This window comes from Ictidomys tridecemlineatus, chromosome 6, assembly GCF_052094955.1.
Source record: "Ictidomys tridecemlineatus isolate mIctTri1 chromosome 6, mIctTri1.hap1, whole genome shotgun sequence".
Lineage (NCBI taxonomy): Eukaryota > Metazoa > Chordata > Mammalia > Rodentia > Sciuridae > Ictidomys > Ictidomys tridecemlineatus.
Genome location: NC_135482.1, coordinates 84,190,007 through 84,216,057, shown reverse-complemented (window position 1 = coordinate 84,216,057; position 26,051 = coordinate 84,190,007). Strand labels below are relative to the sequence as shown.

At 38.1% G+C, this 26,051-nt stretch overlaps 1 protein-coding gene across 10 annotated transcripts in view; it reads right to left on the bottom strand.

Moving 5' to 3' along the window:
• Window positions 1–4,245: 4,245 nt before the first annotated feature.
• The window catches only part of Bcat1 (branched chain amino acid transaminase 1), a 105,779-nt gene continuing 83,973 nt past the window's right edge, over window positions 4,246–26,051 (bottom strand). For 9 of the 10 annotated variants that reach the window (XM_078015073.1, XM_078015068.1, XM_078015067.1 and 6 more), the window contains 5 exons: window positions 22,486–22,571; window positions 19,455–19,595; window positions 17,942–18,016; window positions 14,791–14,853; window positions 4,246–10,017 (listed from right to left, as the gene is read on the bottom strand). In XM_078015073.1, the coding sequence (XP_077871199.1) occupies window positions 9,976–10,017; window positions 14,791–14,853; window positions 17,942–18,016; window positions 19,455–19,595; window positions 22,486–22,571 (407 nt within the window). In that variant the 3' untranslated portion in view covers window positions 4,246–9,975. The remainder of the gene's footprint in view (window positions 10,018–14,790; window positions 14,854–17,941; window positions 18,017–19,454; window positions 19,596–22,485; window positions 22,572–26,051) is intronic. The other variant, XM_078015066.1, reaches the window with a different exon arrangement.

Here is a 26,051-nt window from a genome sequence, read left to right as displayed (position 1 = left end):
GACAAACCAGTGTAGACCAGAGCCAGGCAAACCCGGAGGAGGCAGGAATCAACCCAAGTCACCATGCTCATTGTAATATGGCAAATTCAGTTCTAATCAAGGCCATATTCAGGACCTAGGTTACAGACTGGTTGGTGGGGTCCAGCTGTAATCATTATCAAGCAAGAGGTATTGAAATTTGTTCCCAAGGTGTCAATCTAGATTGAAACTGGACCCATCTATATCTGGATGGCAACAGAAAAAGTCCAGGCTTGAGAAGGTGGTTAGGCACTGGCCAAATAGGCTGAGGCTATGAGCATGGTGCCTGTTACCCAGAAGAATTATACCAGTGCAGACAGAGATCTAGTCAATCAGGATGGACAGACATTTGTTGAGGATTAGGGAGAAAGCTCTAGCTCAGGTGAGAGCCAGGGGAACATTCAGGCAACACCAGATGGTGGTAGGGTTACAGTAGCAAAGCTCATTTCATGCCCCTGAACCTCAGCTGTTCATTCTTGATCAGACCTCTCTCCAATTAACTCACGATTTTCATGAGATTAAGCCTGCAAATGAGAAGTCTTCGATACTTGGAGGCAAGTGGCACTTACAGAAGGCATGGAGCTGCCAAACATTTTGTGCCTATTATATAATAGCTAGACCCTGTGCAGGGGGATTAGGATATATAAGACATATATTCCTTATATATGATTAAGGCATTTTGTTATGAGAAAACAGGAAAATGAGTTAAATGTAATTCTTTGAAGAATTACTAGTCTAGCGGGAGAGGCAAACATTGACATACATAATTACAAATTCTCTCAGTTTAGATAGTCACCTTAGAAAACCATGAAGAAATGAAATGAATGTGAATGAAAGGATAAAATCAAAACTGTGCACTTGACTGTATGGATAATAGACATTCCAATCAGTGATTAGCAAGAAGAGCAATTATTATTGAAATAGTATCAGGAGGATTATTGCTATTTGAAAAGTTTCCCTTAGTGGGGAAAAGTCTTGCAGAATTCATTTGTAGAAAATGCAAACATTAACCTCATGGTTATGACCACAGGAAGCCCAAGAAAAATCCTACTCCTTTTCCTCATAGAAAATTTGCGATCACTTTCTTTTTCCTTGAGAACAACAAAACTGGTGAGGAGCTGTTGTGCAAGATCCTGTCCTCATTACTTAACCTCATTTGGCATTTTATTGTCCTTTAAATTGCCCTGTCAAATTTCATTGCAGAAGTAGACTTTTATTCAATTCATCAAACGGTTTTGCAAAATATAACTTTAATACATGCGCACCTTAGGGAAATAAAAATCCAAATGACTACCAACGTGTGTCCTAAATTGAGCATGGTGGGGGAAGCCTTAGTAAGTATGAATGGGTTTGAACCTGGTTGACTCACTGGGTGAAGTCAGCAGGGTCCAGAAGACTCTGATGATCTCTGTAATCATGCATTTGGTAAAACTATGACTTTTTATTGTTAGAATGGTTGCTTGCCTGATAAAATCATCCCATTCCTCAGTTCCATCAAATTCTTACCATCAATTTTTTTGGGTACATTGCATTTTGAAGGCATCAATTAGGCCTAAACATAATCTAAGGGGCATTTAATGAGATTAAATTAACCAACACTCAGAAATATTTCCTTCATTAAAATCTGAAATTTGATTTGTGGTGTTTACCTTTAGTAAGTTGGTTTGGGCTGTGTAACTTACCAATTTTAGAATTATTCTCAGATAGGTACCATGCTTACAATCACAGTAAAATATTACAGGTGCCCTATGAGGTGAACACTTTTCTGAACTGCTAGGCATGCCTTGCCTTAGATACCCGAGTCAAGAGGGAATAATACTTTACATAATTCCTCCTCGGGAGAAAAGTTCCATCCCCTAAGTAAGAAAGTGATCTATGGTTGTATTTGGGTTCTATAGAAAAATTGAACACATAGGAAGTATATCATGTCTGTTTATAATATTATCTATCAATCTATTAAGATTTAAGGAATGCAGTTGCCTCATGTGAATGTGGGGGCTGGCAAGTCCAAAATCTGTAGGGAAAACTGGCAGGTTAGAAATTCAGATAAGAGTTGATGTTGTAGTCTTGAGTCTCAAATCTGCAGGGCAGGCCAGGAAGGCTGGGAATTTCAGGCAGGACTTTTACATTCCTTAAGGCCAAATTCTCCTTTAGGAAACCCATCTTTTAAAAGGCTTTTAAGGCCTTTGACTGGATGAAGCCCATCTACTTTTTGGAGGGTGACCTGCTTTTCTCAAAGTCTACTGATTTAAATATTAATCACAACTCAAAAGATTTCTTCACAGAAACAACTAGGATGGTGTTTGGCCAAACAACTGGGCATTATAGCCCAGTCAAGTTGACACATAAAACTAGCCATCACAGCTACACTCATGTGGAACAGAAAAATTAACAACTAAGATTGGTATTATTGCAATCTCCCCTTTCTCTCCAATTTATTCATGATGTTAGGGGCAGATGATGGCTCTTAACTATTCTCTTCTTATGCTATCTACATGGTAAGAAAGATGTTTTGTTATCTCACCATGACTCAGAAGAAGCCAGAGATCAAAGTATGAGCCACCTCTGTTTATCATAATCATGAATGAATCTTTAAGAAGAAACATTTATTAGGTTATGTAGATATCGTTAAAACAAATTCAATTTAATCTCAAGCAGTTCAGCTTTAAAAATCGGTATGGGGCTGGGGTTGTGGCTCAGCGGTAGAGTGCACCCGCCTCACACATGCGAGACCCTGGGTTCAATCCTCAGCACCACATAAAAATAAATAAGGGAAATAAAGGTATTGTGTCCAACTACAACTAAAAAATAAATATTTAAAAATATTAGTATGATGCGTTTGGGACACAGCATAGATCTTTCAACTCTAACATTTCCCATCACATTCTTCAAAATTCCTCTCTACTTAGTAATGACCACCTTTGGAGAGAATGACCATGGGTTTCAAGCAACACTGTCCCTGTTGTATAGACACAGATACAGAGCCCGCCCACTGATTATTCTGTAGATAAAAGAAGCATCTACACCTAGCTCTGGCTATCTTGGTTTCAAGAGTGCCAATCTGCAAGTTCTCACCATTATAAATAAAGTCAAGTTACAATAGCTCATTCCTTGATCTAAGGCAATAGATCACATCAAGTATGTGCAGTAAGACTCTTGATTTGAAAAATATGCTTAAGATCACATTGAGTCAGCACAGAGAAAACATGATTATAAAAGTTGGAAAGCCTCCCCCTTTTTTCTCTTTGCTTCTTATTAAATCAATGTAGAAGAGACACTTTCTACCCTGAAGGAGGCTGCTGTCTCCTCTGATAAATCGTATAAGCTCCAACAAATATATGTCATCACCTCCAGGAATGTCAGGACTCTCTCTGTCACTCTTGTGGGAGTTGAGCATTGACACTGTCAGAGGACTTGACTAATAACCTTCGCCTGGACCTTCCAAACTCTGCATGCAACTTCTTGATAGAGATCTTGATAAAGGACAGTATTTTCACAGGTCGACAGGGTTTGGTGAAGAGGGTCACTGAGCACTATGACACTTTTAAGTTCAGTTTACAGTAAGTTAACTCCTTAGAAAGCCTTCAGCTTCAATGCACTTGTAATCCTTTGGACAAATGACAAGAAAATGAATATGAAAGAAGTGATCATCAGATTTAATATGTGCTCTTCACTTTATTCTCTCAAAGACAGGCACTCCTGAGGACAATTTATATGAAGCCTGGTTTGGCTAAAAAAAACCAAATAAACAAACAAACAAACAAAAATCACTGATGTTCTTTAGGTTTTGACCAAATAGTTTTTGTTTTACAAGTTTCTTTCATTCTAAAGCTAGTTAACACATATTGGTGTATGGCTTTGTCAGTGAGGTATGTACATTATGAGCAATGGGAAGAAGTACTCTATCATTGTTTTACAAAATATAAAGCTAAATTTTATTGAATATAAATTCATAACCAGTGAAAAAGGATGATTTTAAATGCCCATAGTGTTTCTCACTCATATGTCTGAATATGAGACATATTTAGACTCTCTCCAAATATATGATTTCAGGTCTTTCTGTGATATTCAACTCTTTTCACTTTCTCAATGTCGTTTTCGTTTAAAAATACCACACTACATTCATATCCCCTGACCAAAAACCTTGGGACATCATAAAAATGGTAATTAAGCATTATTATTTCATACACCCAACAATGCCAATTTCACAACACTACACAACCAGGATTCCTTTAAGTTGTTTTATTGATGACAGAAACTGTGCATAATTGCTGATTTGATGAGGAACCTGCAAACAATAAAGAATGTCTCTGTTGCCAACAAAATACAATTATTCCAGGTCCTTTAGACATACAAATATAGAGTTCTTCACACCAGATGGCTTTTGTGCAACAAAGCCATTTTAGAATGTTTAATTGTGCTTCTACAAAACCTTCAAAGAATGAGGTAGTTTCCTTTACCCACTGTATTTTCCACATTCCCATTATTACACGGTAGTCAGCCGAAATCCTTTCACCATAACCTTAAACAATTTTTCGTGAAAACCAATCCTCATTTACAATGTTTATTTCCTCCTACTTACTTACTTCTTAAAGAGAACTTCAAAAAATGACTACAGAAGAGAAATTGAGGCTAGGGCTCATCATTCCAACAGTAATTACAATCAGATTCTGATACAAAAGAATAGGTTCTACAAATTCCCTGGTTAACCTTAGATGCTGTTCCTATCCTTAAGCTCTGATTTAAAAACTGCCTCAAACTACTTATTTGCCCTTGGCTGCTGTATCAAGCAGGCACAAGTTCTTTGAAAGTGTGGGTCTGGCTCCAGCTTCATGTATCAGCTGGCTGAGGATCCTGTAGGACCATCCTTGTTCTAAGTGACCAGAGAAACATCTGCAGAATTTTCATATGCAGCAGGGGTTGGCTAGCTTATTTTTAAGACATACTTAAAATCTAATTGTAGCCATACTCTTGACATAATTCCTATACTCTTTTAAAACTTATCAGTAATGTAGAAATTGAGGATATTTGTATTCCTTTGTTTAAGCCTAGGAACAACTCTAATGTCCATGTCAAACTGGCCTTGGGAAATTAATTCATGTTGTAAATTTTCATTAAAACAACATATAATAACCAATTTCCAAATTAGTTAATCTTCACCAAAGAAAGGTGGTAAATAGTATTTCTAAGGGGGAAAAAATGGCCACAATCTACCCCTTGTCACATATTATTGGGCTTCAAGAATTTCCATGAGTCAGAAAAAACTGGTTGAAGACATAGATCTTTTAGACTATGCAATTATTAAAAAGTCTCATCCAAATTGGTAGTAACCTAAAATGGTTCCTACATAACAATACCCTCAGATTACAAGCTTGATATCATGGCCTAGTACTAATATCTGATGGATTGGCTACTATAGTCACTTCTTAATGGCACGGCTTGTGTTTAGCACCTACATTGAAGGCTAAAGAGCCCAACACCTGGAAGATGGCCAACCCAGAAGCAAGTTTTAACTTCTACTTTTTCTTATTCTTCATCTGAAGTCTCTCACTAATTTTTTTCCCATAATTCAATAATGGACAACAAGGAACCCAGCAATTGATATTGGGTGTGCAGAGAAATCCAATGAAACTGTGTTTTAATCCACTCCTGTAGCATAGCTTCCATGAATTCTCACCATTCTGACAGTGGGTTACATACACTGATCACAATGCAACTTGGGTTTTAGGTCATGTTCATTGGGTCCATCACAGACAGATGACTTAAAACTTTAAGACTTGTGTCTAGTAGATTTTAAATATCTGAGAGATCTTTTATTACGGTATGTATGTTGAAGATGGAAAAACTAAATTACTTTTTCTGGTTTCACATTTTAAAGGGGCTTTCCAGCAATGATAAAAAATTAATCTCTTTGCAGTACCTTAAGTGGCCTTTCTTATTCAAAATCTCAAACTGTGAAAAATCATGGTTATGTGAAAGTTATTTTCTGAGTAGCTGGATCTATCACCTTTTAGCTAATGGTTTAAACAGCTTGAAAGACTGACTCCCAGGATCATTTTCTTTATTTCAATGTAATCTGGCTTTGACTTTAAGATGCTGACTGAAATAGGCTGTGCTCTGTTAGATGTAGCTTGACAACTCAACACTGCTCCAAAGAAATGCAGACACAGTGTACCAGGTTGATGGTAACTAGCAAGCCAGAAAGTCACTACCCCACACACCCAGGGGGCAAATAACCCTAAGTACTAACCTTTCTAAGCAGTATTCCACTAAAGGAAAGGAATGAAAACAGAACATTTTGCTCAAAAAGTGAGATGAAATGCTTATTGCAATTTCTTGAGAAGAGAGATATGCTCTGGTCTTCCTGTCTTTATAATCTAGCTACTAAATTCTGCTTTTATATCTAAAATTAGTTCAAGTAACAGATGATAAACTCCAAGAGGTAATGCTATTTATTTTTTAAAACTATCCTATTGCTGCTGTGTGAGATGCACATTTGTGGGTGCTCCATCAACACTTATCACCTGATCTATAATCCCCACGATCTTGTCTGTCAAGTAATGTTTATTGAAAAGTTGTGCCCCTTGCTAAGGTTTTCCATATCCATGTAGGAAGAAATCCACATTGAAAGGAAGGGTTCTTTGGTTGTATTTAGAATCAGGACATGAAATAAGGAGTTTCTCAAACCCCTAAGTCCTTTGCCTTGGTACATCTGATATTGCTCTAAATATTTCAAAAAATACAACTCATGCAAAGTGAACAATAAGTCTTTTGCTCGCCTGCTTGTCTTCTGTTTTCCCAATTATGAGGGTAAAACAAACTAACAGTTTTGGAAAGGCAAAACTAATAGGCTTGAAAAGGGGAAACAGAATACCATGATCGAGCATTAAGTAGGACAGGGAAAGAAATATGGTTATCATGGTGGATGCTTTCAACAGCACCATCCCCCTAACACAGACTTAATAAAAAAGTTCCTATAGTGTTTTTGACAAAGTAATACTTTCGTTGCCTCCAAAGGGCCAAGAGTGTTCAGACTTGGGGCAAGTAAGACTACCTGTTTAGGTACAATTTTTTCAAGCAATAAAACTCATTTGGTGAGAGAAACTTTAATCCAGGATGCATAATGGATGCTCCCCTCATCTTCAGGAAAGCTGACATCACATTCCACCACATAGTTTGTGTGTTGGTTTTTTTATAGCAGTCTTTTGGGGGAGGTGGGGAAGAATTGGAAGTGTTTATCAGTAGAAAGAACATGATTCCCTAACAAGGATTATTAGTCATTTCCTTCTTATCCCTTTTCCTTTGTGCTTTTGAGAGCAAAGGCTAAAACAGGTATTATATCGATGCATTCACCTGCCAGCTATAATGGAGGGTGTGGCACATAACCCAGACCCTTCTTTTGGTGTTTCATGAATTGAATACTTGATTAATGACTATAACAACAACAACCAGAATTTTCTAATAGCAAATCTCTTTGGGAAATTCTCAGGTCTTGTCTATGTCAGAATACTGCATTTTAAGATCTTGATTTTTACTGATGTGTTTTGGGCAAAGCTGACAAACTCGGTCTGATATTGTAAAAACTGGAAAAAGTGGGAGGAAGAGAACATGCAAAATAAGTTAATCATTATCATTTTAAGTGCCACTAGTTCTGTTTATATTCATTCACATGTGAATTGCTGAATCTCATTTGATCAACCCAATTAAACATTAAATAATTGCAGCCAATTATGCAAATATCAGCAACAATATTAATTTGTTGATCTTTTTGAGCAGATTAGCCTCACATGTTCCTAATGCTAGACTATCTTATGCCTTAAATGATCAATTAGTGTTAAGATAACTAAGTCTTGAAGAATGGATAATTGCCTAGTTATAATGTGACACTTGCTGTATTACTCCACTGCAATTAAACAAATAGTGCACAAGAAAAAAAGAAGTGCAGATGTTCCTTTTAAATCTATTTAACAAGTGAGTGTCAAGGTCAATTTCCTGTCCTTTTTACTTAAGAGAATGGAGGTCTCTAGTTTTTAAAAATACATATCTTTAGTCTTCTTTGAGTCTGGTGGGAAGGGCTTAACGTGCTCTTATGTTTTTATGAGAGAAATCATATAAACACAGTGTTCTCTAGCTTTCACAATGGGCTAACTAAATTTAGAAATGCAAAGTATAAAATGTACTTATGGCAAACAAGTAATTTCCCTTTCTCAAGGGACCCAGAGTCTAGTTATTATGTGCTACTTGACAGTTAAAATTACCTGAAACTCTTTTCTGGACTGCTATATTAAGAAGGAGGTCAAGGGACTCAGTAAAGGCAAATGCATACCCTCACTGAGCATGTGCAGAGGAGTCAAGAGTACCTTAGGCTGCAGAGAACCGACTGGCCCCAGACTGCAGATCACCAATTAAAAGCCCCTAAAAGATATTTTTACTATTCCTTTTCATCTTAGCCTTCTCTAATTTTCATTTTACCAGTCCTCTCTAAAAGAGACCCTACAGCTAAAAGTTTTGGAAAAGAATCAAAGCCCATTTGCTATGTGTTGTTAAATGCCTCGAGGAAATGTTTCCAATGCATCAAACTTTTAGAATGTTTTTCCTTTGCTCTGAAAAGAGGATGAAATATGATCAGCAAGATGAAAGTTATTAGGACTGAGGGAAAGCACACTACAATGTCTGAGAGTTGACCTACCAAGGGTAAATGTTTTCTGTCAAGATTTGACTTTCCCATAGATAAAGCAGGAAAGGATACAATTTTAAATTCACAGCTCCCAAACGAGGAAAATATCATCAGTAATTGCTCTCCCTGTATCCTAACCACATGCTCCCTCAATCCCCAGTCAACAGAAAAGAGTACCTGCACAAAGAGTGAAAAAACTTGAGGATTCCTCTTCTTTCCTCCCCTCCCCTTCACCTTTGATTTCTTTTGCATTTAACACTTAACATGTAACATCTGTCATTTTCATTTGGCTGCTATAATATCATGAATTCTCTAGAGCTATTGCTTCCACTCCAAGATAGCCTGCAAACATGAACCAATGCTTGCAACTATGCCTCTCGGTATCTCTAATGACTTTGGAGTCCATGGAAAATAAAGACAACATGAGGTAAACATTACACACCAACAGAATTGTTCACAAATTCTAATAGAGGTTTCAAAATACAGAAACGGAGAAGGACTACTTCTATAGGAGCTATATGTTCATTCGTTCGTTTGTTCATTCGCATCAAACATTTACTGAGTACCTACCATGTGCCAGGCATTGGGGATACAAAGATCTATAAGGCATTAGGCTCTCAGTCTGGTAGGAGCCCATGGACAGCCAGTTACAAAGCCATGTGGAAAGGCAGTGGCAGCAATGTGCCCAGGTTTTACAGATGCACAGGTGAGCTCATAGCAGACTGAGATACCTGAAAAAGGGAGGTATTTACCTTAAGGTGGACTTAAGGGCCTGAAAAACACAATGATGGAAGGAAATCCAGTTTTTCTTTAGAATCTTCATTTTAAAATAAAGCACTTTCTGAGTGCTTCTGAGGATAATGATGTGTCACCAGAAACATTACCTATGAAGTATTCAAATTAGCTTTCAGACATACACACACATCTCATTTGGTTGAGGAGCCATACCTTATACTAAAGAATAAACATTTTTGGATCTGAGTGAACTACTAAGGGAAGCACTCAAATTATTAAGGAAAATTCTGTTATATGGCTTACATTATTATCTTTCTGGGAAAAGGTAGGAAGGTAAGCTACTACTACCAAGCCTACAAAACACCATTTGACAATTACGATTCATGTTCTCTGGCACAAGAGGGGGAAAAAAGTCATTCTTGTAACACACTAATAATGCAAACTACATTATGCACAACTACTAACAGGTAGGCAAAAAGATCTATCACAATTCAAATGCAGCAGTCTATTCCAAAAGCATACAGTAGATTTTCTGCATTTTTCATTCAGGATAATACAATTGTCCAGTCGCTCTCTTCTCTTCCATACTAGAACAAAAGCAAGAAAACATGAGTCAGTACAAAAGCTCACAGTGTGGGAATAGGTTATAAACAAACTTCACACAACCAAAGCTATACAAAGAGTTCGCTTCCGTTTTGAACATTAAAAGCATATATATTCATATTAAAAATAACATTAGAGAGAGAGAAGGAAGGCGGGCAGGAGAGAACAAGAAAGAAAGAGCTTACAAAAATATAAGAAAGTTGTATATAAGGAGATCTGTAAAAAAAAAAAAAATAGCTAGAAAGAATCACAAATTTTTATAATGATTGCTGAACAAATTTATAGCTGGTGTGTGTCCTTCATGTATCATTTAAGTGCAACCCTCTTACCACTATTTCTATATTTAGCTTCTGTTCTGCAAGCAAAGTAACTGAGTTAAATTGACTATTTGTTATCTCTTCTCTAAAAAAGTGCTGCACCAAGTGCATTCCTCACACAACTTGCATCAGGTTGTTAGAAATGGAAAGTTCCAGGACCCAGCTCAGACTTACGAAATCAGAAAATCTGGGGATGCATTTCCCGCTGAATCTGAAGTGCACTTATTTCATGTTCATGCACAAAATGAAGTTGAAGATCCTCATAGATTGTCTCTAAGTCAAAGTTGTTTTGTAATATGTTAGCATCCCAATTTTTCCTGTTCCTTTAAAAGTCATGTAGCTAGTATCATGAATAGAATTTGCTTATTTGCACTAGCCAATAATCTGCTATGAAACAAACCTGAATTTTAATACTTAGAATTAATGAAACAAAGATATTACGTGCCAGAAATGGAAAGCCAGTTTTATATTCGTTTCCTCATTCAACAAACACCTGTGTTTAAATAAACTGTCACCCTTTGAGCAAAGCTGCATGCCAGGAGCTTCCCAGACTTATGACCTCATTCAGTCCTCACGGAAACTACGGACAGACAGTAGGTGCTATTATCAATCCCATTTTATGGATGAGAAAGCTGAATATTATTAATTACGGAGGTTAAATAACTTCCCTAACACTATACGTAAGATCCCAGATCTTAGGCAAGGTCTCTGTCACATCAAATTTCACATTCTCGACCATCACTTTGATTGCCCTCTACCTATCCACAAAGACGTTGTATGTGTGTGGAGACAGACCTGGAGTACGTCTTCCCAGCTCAGGGAATCAGGGCATTGAATCTGTCACTTTGAGTTCACCCGAATCACTCAGACCATGTCCCTTTCCACATGAACTGGTTTACTTGGCCCTAATATAACTTTAAATTAGTATGAATCAGAATTTCTGAAGTAGAAAGGACTTTACCAACCATCTTAAATATAGGGCAAGACCCAAGTAAGAGACTCCAGATGTTATTTCTTTACTTCAGGATAATTTTATTTTTAGCTGTTTTATATATTGGGATTCCAGGAAAGATTTCTTTTGAAGAAAGTTCTGCTTAAAAACCAAGTGTGAGGGGCTGGGGTTGTGCCTCAGTGGTAGAGCACTTGCCTCATTTGTGTGAGGCACTGGGTTCTAGCCTAAGTTCCACATAAAAAAATAACCAAATAAATAAAGGCATTGTGCCCATCTACAACTAAAAAATATATTAAAAAAAGAAAAAAAAAAAAAAAAAAAACAAGTGTGAGGGAGTGGCGGTAAATGCCTCTCATCCCAGTAACTTGGGAGGCTAAAACAGAAGGATTGCAAGTTCAAAGCCAGGCTCAGTAACTTAGCAAGGCCCCGAGCAACTTAGTGAGACCCTTTCTTTAGGGTAGAAAATGAAAAGGGTTGGGGATGTGGCTCAGTAGTTAAGCACCCCTTAGTTCAATTCCTGGTACCAGAACAGAACAGAATAAATCCTGAGTGTGAAGAGCAGTGAATCTTAATCCAAGCCTGTCATTTCATACACAAGGACTCTAAGGTTCTGATCACACTTAGGCACAAGCCCAGCTCTCCTGCCTCTAATGTTATTTCTCCTGGATCACACTGTGCAGTACTGTGTCCCTCCTAAGACATTTTTAAAAACTCAGAGCAGAAACCATCAAATACATAAGAATAGTGGGAACTGAGACAAAGTCTACACACCGCCTATGGTTCAGACCAGAAAGAGTATGAGGGAAGCCAAGTGACAGGAGACTTAGTCCACATCAGATCCAGCTGCCCAAAAGGGCAAACATCAGACAACACACGCCCAAATGGTGCCTCATTTATGTATGATGTCTACATTATTTAAGGTTCAGAGCAAAGCACTTGTTTTATTTTCTTTATTTGGATTCTGACACTTTTATCATCACTAATAATTGAGAGTTGGTGTATGGACATTTTTGTGGATCATGATTACTATCACTTCACCTTGAATCTCAATGGTTAAAGTAAATTTACTTTAATTAGTTGTTTTATAAATGGTCAAAAAATCAATTTTGGTTACAGTGACAGACATAGTCCATATCACTCTGCAGACCCGCATAATATGGACTCAGTTTGACCCCTCTCATCCTGCAATTTACACTTTTAAGTAAAATTGTAGCTTTCTGAGCTTTATCTAAGAAATGTGCTATTATTACAGATAACTTATCATGTGAAGACCTAGTTATTTAGCCATCAAATTGTTCGTTGGACTGATGGATGATTCAATTTTTCAAGGAAAAATAATTCTAAGTAGAGATGGAAGATTTTAGTGAAGCTAAGAATTCCTTCCTTAAAAGTAGGAGTTCACAGAAGAAAGGGAACGAGAAAGCATGCCTACATGAGCTAAGAAGTCATTATACAGATCTAGTATCTCTAATCTGAAATGCATGGGACCAGTGCTTTGAATTTCAGTTTTGTTTTGGAATTTTTGCATATACACATTGAAGTACCTTGGGGAACAGGACTGAAGTCCAAACACAAAATTCACCTGTGTTTCCTATATGCCTTATATACACAGTGTGGAGGTAATTTTATACAACATTTTTAATAATGTTGTACATGATGCAAAGTTTGTGTACACTGAACCACTAGACTTGTGAAATCATGTTGCCACTCAAAAAGTTTCGAATTTGGATTTTTGGAATAGGGATGCTCAGTTTGTACTATTGTCAACGTCATTACAAAACCCACAGGGAACCTCCAACATTCGCAGGCCCACCCCAAGTCATATTTACTTAGCTTTATTCATTGGAATCAGAGATGGGGCCAAAGCAATGTGGCAGACTAGGTTACATCTGCAGAAGGGTGTTTTGAGCCCACATGTTTAGTATGATGTGCAGAATTTCAATCTCTTTAACATTTCAGTTAGAACCCCAAACCAAAACATGACTAATGACAAGGCCATTGCCTCACATTTGAGATACATACGGCAAATAATTTCATACGGCTTTTGCTCAATGCCTTTACATTCTGCAGAAAATTCTTGGCAACGCACAAGGACAACCTGTGTGTCATGTACTCACTCTCTGCAATGCCAATAAAAACATAATAATCAGTGCCGCCCCCAGCTAGTAATTTGTCATCATTGTTCTAAACACTATTGAAGGGCTGGGCAAAGCTTTGTAGTTCTGTAACATGTGGAAAAGGGTGTGCTGTGAACCGCAGGGGCTGGAAACTGGTCAAGGAAGTCAGTCATCAGAGTAATCAGGAGGGAAAGTTCTCCCGTTCGCTGAGGACAACTTGGGATATTGGAGAGGCTTCTAACCCCACACATAAGTAACTGAGCTACTCTATTGAAAACCAAAAAAGTATAATAACTGCTAAATAGTCATTTGTGCTTTCAAAGCTCAAGCTTCGAGTGAGAAAGTGAGAAAACAGACTTTGATTCCATCAGGTGACCCAGAATCAATAGGGATCCTGCTCCGGTCCCTTTTAGCCTTTCTCACCTAAAGTACTTAAGATGTCTATCCTTGGGTCTTGGCAGTCACTACGCCCCACTTTCTGAAACCTCAATGGCAGCCATGCTGGTCACTCACACTGCTACCGCAGGTTCTAGCTTTTATATGATCCAGATAGCAGTGTCAATGTGTATCTCACCTGGAAAATCTGAAAGTCTTCTGTTGAAAAATAATTTGACACTCTCTATGGTTTGGATTTTGGTTGGGGTGTCCCACAAAGGTCCATGATTGAAGGCTTGGTCCCCAGGGTGGTGTTACTGAAAGGTGGTAGAACCTTTGTGATGTGGGACCTAGAGAGATTCCTTAGGTTATTGGGACCATAACCTAAAAGGGAACCTGGCCCATCCCTTCTGCTTCCTGGCTCAAGATGTAACCAGCTGCTGTGACATGCACTGCTGTCATTGATCTCCTCCTCTCATTAAAGGCCAAATCAATGAGGCTCGGTGATGTTAGGTTTTGAACCTCCAAAACTGTGAGCTAAATAAGCCTGTTCTCTTAGGAAAGATAGTTGCCCAAGGTATGTCACTTTAGCAACACGAAACTGACTAAAACAACATCCTTCAAGATATTCCCTCTCCCTTCTTAGTATGTGTTAATAAACAAAAGCAAAAGATCTTTTGCTCTTTGGTACTCTCCTGGTGTCTTACTTAGCTATTCATGGCTTTATTTATTCTCTGGAGAAGCACCATGGCCTGTGTATTCTGCCCTAGAACCTGCGTGAACCCTGGGGCATGACAAGAAAATAAACAATTTCAACATCTGAACAGGTTTTCAAAGCAGGGTACAAGGGTGTGGCTCATTATAATGTATTAGATGGTAATCCCTGAAACTATGGTCAGTGTAACACTTAAGTGAGTGTATGTGTATTTGGGATGCAGGAAAGAGTTAATGTTCAAGAGAGACTTATTTGATATGAGTATTGAAGATAACCAAGACCTTATCAGATAGGCAAACTGTACAAGGTGCTCCAAAGATGGGTGGCATCAGACAGCACAGCACCTTTGGAGAAAAGAGAGGACCCCAAAGTGGGGGCAAAGATTAATATGATGGTGAGTTACTTGAACAGCAAAGTATGATAGGAGAGAAAAGAAACAGACAACAAACATGACGGATGTTCTCCAAGTTTACACTTGGTTAAATATGAACAAAGACATGGGTTTGTTGTTGTTGTTGTTGTTGCTTAAAAAATGATGACAACAACAAAAAAAATGGGAAAAAGAAAGTAACTATTCTTGGAAATGTTCCCCTTCTTGGAGGTTATTTGTGGAATAATCTAAGACTCAAGGAGCAATATGGGTAATTAGCTAAATGAGATGATGGGATGAATACTTAACTTCAGAGATTCTGACTCATGCACAAGTACAGAAGCTAAAATGAAAGTCAAATCTGTGGTGAAGAAGAATTTTCCCCCTGGGTCATTCTGGCAAGAATCTTGAAAAAAATTTTTTTGGTGGTTGTTGTATCCCTCATCTTCAATTTTACCAGAGTGCTTTGTAGGAACCATTTGTGTTTCCATGTAATGCCAAAAGAGATCAAATGTGAAGCATGATGCAATGCCATGCTTTTTCTTCAGTAATTACTTAAATTATTTTTCTTGGAAACAGACAACCTAGTAGCTTGGCCAATAGCACCAATTTGCCATCTTGTATGAGAACAATTTTGAGACTTTAGGTTCCGTGCACACAGGCATAAAATAAATGAAGAAGGAAGGTGTGGTCCTAGACTATGAAGGGTGGTCTTCTGTGGCTCAATGTGGAGCAGATGTGGAGCCTCTGGTTTGTAGTTAATTCAGAATTGCTGTAGTTGTCCACATGTCTCCTGACAGTATCCCTTTGTTTCTTTGTTCACTGTGGGGCTCTGAATCAATCATTAGTTTTTAGGGTTTTTACCATTAAATTTTACTACCTAAAGTGAAAAGAGGAATTATGAATTTCTTCTTAGTCACGGCACTAAGGCACACAGAGAGCATATAAAATTAGAGGGGAAAGTTCAGGAACATTTTCTTTAGTCACTAACATTCGGCTTGCATGATATTGCTTTGAAAAATGTTCCTTTTTGAGAACTTTAATAATGGATTCCCAGCTTGCCCACAAATTCCGTGTGTGTGCACTTCTCATTCATACTTTTGGGTCTCATGCATACATGTCAGCATCTCAATGCCAATGAGTCCCTTTTCTGCCTTTGCCTCCTAGTGATTCCTTCCCATGACTATGTTTACTGAACATCTATGCTTAGGTCTTTCTTTCAATTCCAGCACAGTGGTGGAATTTCTCTCAATGTAGTGACTTTTCTGTGAAGTCAACCAAATCAAGTGAGTTTAAATTTTATTTTATTTTCTGCAGCAATGGAGACTGAACCCAGGGCCTTACACATGCTAGGCAAGTGCTCACCCTGAGCTACATCTCCAGCACTTAAATTTTCTTATTTTATGTAATCTTCAAAAGACATCCCTGAAATCTCATTTTAGGTATTAGCTGCTATAAATGTATAATTTGTGCAAGAAAATTTTCAGAAGCAATCTTTCTCTCCTCATTTATGGACACATTTCTTCCCCCTCCTAAAAATCTCTAAATTCCTATGGAAAAAGGCTTTCTCAATCTATCCAATTATGATTATTTTTGTTCCATTTATGTTCTTTATCTGAGCAAAACTGCAATGATTTATCATCTTTATCAGGTTTATTTAGACAACTCTGAAAAAAATTAAAATGTTTGAGCCATCAATTGAGCAATTGTTTATTAGTTATCCCTCAAGTTACTTGTTTCTGCATACAAAAGCAGAAAAAAATTGAGTGATATTTTTTCTCTCTTCCAATATGAAAATTGTTTTCTTTTCTTTTCTTTTTTTTTTTTTAGCTTACATAAAATTCTTAGAGAAAACTTTGTTGAAGTAAAGCAGCTCATTGATTCAAAACCCAGAACCATTCTTTCCTTTTAATACCATAAAGCTTACATAAAAGTTATTGAGTAAGTCTTAAAAGAATACCATTTTTATCACTACCCAAGAACCTTATTTACTCTCTAGGTACCTGCTGCATTCCCAACCACCTTTAAATCTGCTTAGTTTTATGACTCAATATTATATGACATTACCTAATGTATCAGGTTTTATTTGACTTTTCAATATTGGTCTCAGCTCCCTTTGGATAATTTCAGTAACAGGCAATGATAGTATCTAGGCTCAACAAAATCCTCCAACTTGTAAACGGTATGTAAATTATAGAATAGACTCTTCTTTAGGTAGCCCAGTGTTATCTGATATTTGGCATGTCTGCTTGACTGCCTGATGAGACATTACGGAAGGTTGTTGCTCAGAAAAAAAAAAAAAATGGGTGAAACAAAGCTAGTGGTATGAAAAATAGGGTGCATGCCCTTCAACTCAACCAAGGGATTGTTTTTCCTAATAATCAGTTATATACTATTCAGAGAAGTGAAAACAATCATCAGCAATGCAAATGTTCAATAATATGATTTCTTTTAAAAAATGATAATGTATCAATATAATAGAATTCAATTGAACTATATAAGAGGTATGAAAAAGTGATTTCAGATGAAAGAGCAAAGGGAACAAAATTATGTATAATCTGACTCCATTTTGGGGGGGGAAATCATGGTCTAAAAGTATACAAAGGCTTACTCAATATTGAAGGTGTAGACCTTCAAGAGTACAGCAGTTCTACCTCAGTGTTGGAATCACAGATAACAGTTTGCTTCCTGTGTTTCGTTCTGTTTTCGTTTTTTAAACGAAAATGTCATACTTTTTAATGAGACTTAAGTATTATCAAAATTTACATTTACTTTTAAAATGTTAATCTGGAGTCTCTAACAATCTCTCTTTCTCTTTTAATATGTATCTTCTTTTCCATTACTGCTCTGCTCATGCCTACCCATAGGAGAAGGAATGGTTTCCTTCAATTTAATTTAGTGATCTCAAATTGTAATATTTACTTTTTTTTTTCCCGGATGGAATAAGGTGGTATTTTATTTTTACTTTTGCTTTTTTGTGCTGGGGATCAAACCCAAGGCCTTATACACGCTAAGCACACCTCCAACTCCTATGTGGTATTTCAAAAGAAAGAAGTCTTTACCTGGATATCAGTCAATTTGCCCAAGATACGGGTTGCAAGCTTAGGACCATTCTCCATAGTTGGAATGTGTATCGTCTATAAAAGAGAAATGAGATAATTTGAGGATAACATTTTGGGATATAAACTGAAGCAAGTCTGACTATGTCTTGACAAAAGAGGCTTCTAAATCTACCTCGGGTGCAAGTAAAATCTCCAAGGACCATGACCTCCATAATACTGGACAACATAATTAAATTTGTGGCTGAAAGAGATTGCATGCCCCTAATTTGTATGTGAGTCATGCCCATTCATGCCTCACTGGCAGTGGGCTTTGGGCAGTTTGATTTTAGTAGATAGTTGTACTCTCAAACACTTTTCTTATTATGCCTTTTAGTATAATAGGATAATTAGATGTAACTTTTGGCTCTAAATGCCTTCTAAAACAGAATCATTAAAAAGGTGAAACTTTATAAACTTGTTTCTAGAGGTGAAATAATAACTGGATTTTTAAAAATCTGACCTAGTGACAGCTTCTTTTAATAAAGGGGACAGATATCGTTACCTAGGGACTGTCATAATAAAATACTGAACACTAGCTTTATAATCAGTATAAGTACTGATATGAAACAGTATAATTCTTTTCCCGTGACACAATCAATCTGTACGTGGATTTATGTCAGGAACTATCCCTTAAAAGCCAAGTTCTAAAACCTTAATGAAGCAGCCACCATTAGAGTCTATAGAAAAAATCAATCTGATTTGCTGTGTGAACTTAAAGACCAGTGGAATTTGTATTTAATACGGGCCATGTAAGTCAATTCATCTTGTAAGAATAATTCTCACGTGTCTCTAAGTTCTAAAGACAGACGCTTGTTAATCATGAGTATTAGAGTTTTGTTAAAGGGGAAAGTCAAAGCACTGGCAAGATAATAAAAGTACCTTACATACAAAACCAGACTGAGAGGAGAACATTACTTCCAACCAAATCCTCAAGTTTCTTGGGAATATTTTAGTTAATGTACTGGGTTTGCCAAATGAAATTTTTTATACTGCAGTCTATTTAATAACAATAATACAGATAGCAATAAGTGAAGGAATTGACCATTCAAATGCATTTTTCAAAAGTATGTGGCATTCCATATCCAGTAGTTTTGGAAATCAGAAAACTACCTACTGATTCTAACTACCTGCTGAGCCTTTTTTAGTGAGCTGGTGGAAAGAGATAAAAGTGGAAGTCCATTGGCACAGCTCCAGTCCTAAGGTGAGGTAACACAGACATGACACTTGCCAAAGACAAAATTGAGTTCCTACCATGTTGCAGCTTAAATGAAATCACTGGAAAGGTGGTTGTAATATGCCATTACAGGTTCATCTAAACAACCTGTCCTGATTAATGTAATGCCATGTTATAAAACAACCCTCTGTGTCTTGGGTCCAAATAAAATTTTATTCACACATTTAAAAGTTAATTAAATTATAGGCAAATGTTTAAAAAAAAAAAAAAAAACAGGAAGGAAAGAACAGCTTGTCTTACCTCGCCCTTGTATAGTATATCAGAAACTGGGCAGACAACGCAGGCTGTGCCAGAGCCAAACATCTCCCTCACTCTGTTCCCCTCCAGGGCAGTTGTCAAGTCGTCCATGGTGAGGTACCTCTCTGACACTTTAAATTCACCCTGTTTGGAATATATATATGTATATAAAGAAGTGATGCCTATCTCAGTATTTTACTTTCCAATTCAACTCAGATAATGTCATAATCATCCTTTAGGGGAAAGCTGGGAAGGATGTAATCTCACTGTATTGGCGAATGCACTGAGGTGTTAAGCAATCTATTTCAATACCAATAGTAATAAGTAAATGAGATTATCAGAATACAAAGCTGACCGATTCCAAGTGCTACTTAATGTACATTCACATACTTTAGCATAAAGAACAATAATAACACATTATACATTATTAATAATCACAGTTACCATCTACTCACTATAAGCCAAGTTCTTTAATGCTGAAGGCAAGTGTTACTATCTCCTTTTTACTGAGGAGTAAACTAAGATTCAGGGAAATTAAGGGTTATCCCCAAGGCCACACAGCTAGTAAATGGCAGAAACTGAATTTGAACCCATGTCTTATCCAACTGGTTCTAAATTTTGTCCACTTTTTATTGGGTCTTTTTTTTGGAGTAAAAAATAGTTTGAGTCTAGGTGCAGTGTTAAGTGTGCACACTTGTAATCCCAGCAGATCAGGAGGCTGAGACAGGAGGATTGCTAGTTCAAAGCCAGCATCATCCAAAGTGAGGTGCTAAGCAACTCAGTGAGACCCTGTCTATAAATAAAATACAAAACAGAGCTGGGGATGTGGCTCAGTGGTTGAGTGCCCCTGAGTTCAATGCCAGGTAACCCCCACACCCTCAAAAAAATTACACTGAGTTCAAATATCTGAAATGTTTTTTAAAAAATAAATATATACTTGAACTTTACTTGAGAAATTGCATTGTACATATATTTTTTTCTTATAAATTCACTGAAAGTTGATTTGATAATCTTCCTTTTTCTCTTTTAGTATCACATGAGATTGTCATAATAGAATAAGTATGTAACTTCATCAACTTCTGCTTGATTGTTTGAATGTCTTCATTGCTTAAAACCAGAAAATAGAAAAACAATTCAGGAATCTTATAAACTACCTGCTTAAACTACCTTTCTAATACTATGCTTTAATATTTTAATTCTCATTCTTTCAAAGTTTTATCAAAGGATCTTTTAATTGAGGACAATAAAATTGGATATATTGAAAGAAAAATGAGAGTCTTTTAAAAAACCTATAAACCATAGGAATAAGAAAAACAGTAGAATGAATCAGACGTAACTTTCCTATGTTTATATATGAGTATACCACAAGTGAAACTCCATATCATGTGCAACCACAAGGATGGGATCCTAATTAGAATGAATTATATTCCATGCATGCACAATGTGTCAAAATGCACCCCACTGTCATGTATATCTAAAAAGAACAAATAAAAAAAGGAAAAAACAAAACCTATAAAACCCACGATATATAAAAATGGAAGTCAAAGTCCTTGGCAAGATAAAAAGTATTAGAAAAAGCATGCATGCTACTGTAAGTGGATTTGCAGGATAGCAAAGTATGTCTGCAATAGAAATATGTACATTTCTCTCAGTCTGCACTTGCAATTTTGTTGTTCAAAGGTAAATAAATAAGTTCCAGTAAATCAGCCAAAGTTATTGAAAACAAGCTCAGTTCCATGTTCTGGAAAAGAAAAAAATAAATAAATAAAACTCTCTGGTAAATAAACAGAATTGTTTTTACTCTGTTCACCCTTACTTATCTTTGGACAATTTCCCCTGTTTGGCAAGTAGTGGTAACCCCCCACATGCCTCTTGGCATTTGATGTCTCACTGTTTTAAAATAGCTTTTAAAATAAATTACAGCCAAGGAGTCAAGAAAAACTTCCTCCATAATAACCTATTTTTCATGCTAGCAAATCATTAGTGTGGGAAAGCATTTCCACTTGCAACTTGTCATCAAACCTTCTGTACTTGGTTGATTTTTTTTCTTTAATAAAACAAAAATTACTGAGCGTCGAAAATATATCTTTCCAACTGCAAACATATTTAGGACAGGGCAAGCTGTTTGAAATTATACCAACAGTTTGTAAATGTCATGCCCAATGTGCCAGCCAGCATGTGGCAGTTGGGTCTTGTCTACTTCAGGGTTTTGTAGAATTATTTATAGCACATTTTTTCTACTTTCAGTCTTTTCCAGAGAAATTGCCACTACTCTCCTGGATAATGTGTGCATTTCTGAACATTTGTCCTGTCAGTATTGTCTGACCACAGTATGCACAAAGCCTTTCCTGGTCCTTAGAGGCCATTTTAACACATGGGTCAAAAGTTCCCTCCAAGAACCTTTGCCAGACAATTAACTCATCCAATAGTCATCTTGAGAACGCTATGTTATTTCCAATACCAAACAGTTTAATAGGCTTGCTTGTGTCGCATGGATTTGAAAAACTACGGAAAACAACTTGACATTTGCCTCTTATGTTTTGATGTTTAAAAAATAAGCATGTATATGAACTGTGGACGATAGGGGGCAGTAGAGAGAGAAAGAAGGCTACCCAACTAACAGCATTCTGCTAGGAGACATTCAAACGTCAGGAAGACTCTTCCATTTGTATGGCAAGGTGGTTACACTGGACTAAGCAGAGGAAGCGAAGAACCACGCTATCCTACAGGACTGGAAAGACAGCAGCACACAGAGGCTCAGCGGGACAAGCTGGTGAGATATAAAGACTGAGACAAGGACTAGAACACCTCCTCATTAGGACATCTTGTTAAACTGGTTTCTCTGTCCCTTCCCTAGAAACAATACTCACTTGATAAGCTTGCCAAGATGGTCTTTCTCAGGAGTTCTTATCCAGCGACTCAAGGTATGATTTAAAGATAACATTGTTGGAACCACAGGATATTGTTTCACTGGGAGCTAGGCTTATTTTGATTACTGTACTGTTTCGGGCTTCTGAAAGTCAAAGGTACCCACCCACTTGTGCGCCAGGTCCAGGATGCACCGCCTCGTCACTCCTGGAAGAATGATGCCATCTAGCGGAGGAGTTGCCAGTTCTTCCTCTGTCAATTAGAAATTGGAACATATCCTTAATCAGTAAAATAAAGAGATGGTCCTCCACTATCAAGTAAGAAGTAAAGAGTACTTCTCAAAAGGAACATCCTGAAGCCAAAATTTATCTTAATAGATAAAACCTGGTTCATAGTTGAGGCAAGTAGACAGGAACACGAGTCACATTACCAAACCTTCTAAGAATTCTATGAAGGAGGCTGTTCCCTAAGAAATGCTCATACAGCTGGTGCACGCCTTTAATCCCAACTACTTGGGAAACTGAGGCAGGAGAATCAAAAGTTTGAGTCCAGCCTCAACAACTCAGCAAAACCCTATCTCAAAAAAAGTGGGGGCTAGGGACATTGCTCAGGGGTAAAATGCTAGCCTAGCATATACAAGGTGTTGGGTTTAATCCTCAGTACTATGGGAGGGAAAGAAAGAAATATGCCTGGCTACTTGGGCTGGGCACTACTTCTGCACTGCCCTTTGAGAAATGTATCTTCAGTGGTTTTCAAACCTGCTGGAGTATCAGCACCAAATATGTAGCTGCTGACTTTACCCAAGAATTAAAGAGGAAATCCCTCAAACAAACGCCATGGCTGGGTCGCTTGTCCACTGTGAGAGGACCACAGGCCCCTAGCCACAGTGAGCGCTGGCTGCCGCCAGGATCTGTCTCTCAGCCACACAAGCTCTTCTTACAACAGGCTGTCTCTGGTACTCAACGTTTGCCTTTCTTCCCCACTTCTGGCACCCGGGAATCTAAATCTTTAAACCACAGATCATTACCCCACAAGGATGCTGAACTTTTTAATCAGATAAATTGTTGCCCATTAGTCGTCTGCAGAGAAATTCACAAAGTGTACTTGAAAGGGTCGCTAGGTAGTGAAAGCTGGAAGGAATCACACTGATGACCTGGGGTCTCCCCCAGGGTCTTTTATGTAGTTAAAAAAAAAAAAAAATTTAGAATTCATTTAAACCAATCCTATTTTACAGAAGAAGAAATAAACACAAGTGCTGGGCTAGTCAAGGTTGGTGACTCTGGGGTAAGGGCAGGACCACAGCTCATGTCCCCTGACCCTTGGGCATGGGCTCCAATGTGGCTACTCCATAGGGCTCTGTCTGGAGGCCCCAGAAGTCCAGAGTCATCCTCAGATCCTCAAAACTCATTGTGACTGGCCCAGAGCGGTAAACAATCAACTATTTTTGAACAAATAAATAAATAAACCCTCTTTGCTAGGATACATAGAAGATATGGATTTTGGAATTTTGTCTCTAAAAATCACGTGCTGAAAATTCCTTTCTGCAAAGAAGAAATGTGTTCTTGGCACTATCCTCAGGGCTACTTTTTGTCATGTTTAGAAGTGTTGATGATCTCAAAATAAACATGTGTTTTGTGATAGCTAGTTAGCTAGATACAGAAATGTATAGGTCTATATGGATGTGTGATTATCTCTCTCTCTCACACACACATACACACACACACACACACACACACATTTCCAGTGAGCCTAAACTGGACCTTTCCTAAAGCGTGCACAGCTATGAGACTACACAAAGTTAAATGAAAACAGCAGCTTTGCATGTGCAAATGCTGTTTTGTGAAATCCATTTAACACCCAGAACTGTAACCACTAGCCTGAGGTCAAGGAACAGAACATCTGCTCCTCTGGTTGCCAGACAGAGAGGATGACATGACAACATTTGGGTGAGAAATATTCATTTTCCTGTGCAACCACAAACATGCTCACAGGAGCCAGAACCAACTCCAGATTGCCCAACAGGAGGAAAACAGAACCTACAAAGTGCAGCTTGTCTTTAACAAAGAGATCATTTTCAGGGGATGAGGAATTTAGAAGCAATAACAGCAGGATTTGCTTGACTTCCCAAAGTCAAGCACCGATGGAGAGTGGAAAAGTAGGTTTACACAAGAGCCCTGCACACCAGCAGCACAGTTAGTCACTTCTTCACCAAGTATACAGCAAGTGTAAACTGTTTTAAGCTCTATGAACCAGAGTGATCCAACTCCCTACTTACTTTGCGACAGGCACAGGCCAACGATTATTGTGTTAAATATTCTCATTGATCATAGAAGAAAAAAAGAGGGAAGCGGGGGAGGTTACAATTTTGAACAAAGACTCAAGGAAAACCATACTGAGGAGTCCTTCACAAAGACTGGGAGGCTGAGAAACAGAAACACCTAGGCATGCAGACGTCTGACAGCCAGAGCTCTGAGGAGAGAATGGAAACACCTACGTGGCCAACAAGGCTCACAGGCTGGGTGGACATAGCAGCAGCGACACCCGTGGCCATCATGCTCCCATGCCAACTGTGAGCACAGCCACAGGGCTGGGCTATATTTTTCTGATTGTCCCTGAGAAACAAATGTGACTCCATTTTTGAGAAACCAGCCTCTACCTCAGAGCAAAGCCTGTCCAAGAAATGGGGAGTAACCCTTGTCCTTGGGAAAAACCCACAGAGCAGTCCTAGGCACATACCCACCCTGCAGAGTTGTTTTTCTGCAAATAACAGGAGAGATCTGTGGCACCAGGTGTCCCTGACTCAGTTAGTCTAGGTGAAGACCCATAGCAACCACCAGTCAGCATGAGACTGGGAAAATACCTGGGATGCCAGATGACCCCCCAGTAGTTTATGGTGGTTGATAACATGTTGGGAAACCATGTAGTTCAGCATGTACTCCCCTAGTGGCTTAAACCAATCAGTTCAAAGGAATCCCCCTCTTGTACTAACCAATTACCCCTACCCAACTTGTTCCCGCCAGTGAATGTGCTAATCAATGTTAAGAGTTGTTGTTTGACTTTCCCGCGGTATGGAATGATTTGCTGTGTGATGTTGTGATGCATAGAGTAGCCCCCCAAAATCTATAAAATCTCACTGAGCAAAGGACCGGGACTCACTCCCTGGGACTGCTGCGTTGGAAATGGTTGTGAGTCCAGGCTCGAGCTTGCAATAAAGACTCTTGTGTGACTGCATCAGATTTGGCTCCTGGAGGTCTACTGGGGTCCCACAAATCTGGTGTTACATCCCCAGTGTGCAGACCACAATAAAATTTGTTCAAACAGTGAGGTGTATATGTTAAATTACTTATCAACAGAGTGGGAAGAAAGAAAGAAAGAAGGAAAGCAAGAAAGGAAGGAAGGAAGGAAGGAAGGAAGGAAGGAAGGAAGGAAGGAAGGAAGGAAGGAAGGAAGGAAGGAAGGAAGGAAGAAAGAGGAAGATGTGTGATTTTTATTACCAGTTGGTTACAGGAATCAAAATTCCCATGAGCTACAGACCAAGGGCCACAAATAGCCATTGGGCACAGCACTGTGCTTTCCACACACACTGTCTGCCTTATCTTTCTGCACCAACTCCTTGTCCAAGAGTGGTGGTAGGTGTGAGGATAGTGGGAGGGTGGCAGGTCACTACTGAAAGAACCCTGCTCATGTCTCCTGTTATCAAAATTTGTGAAAAAGATCAGTATTTTGCTGGCT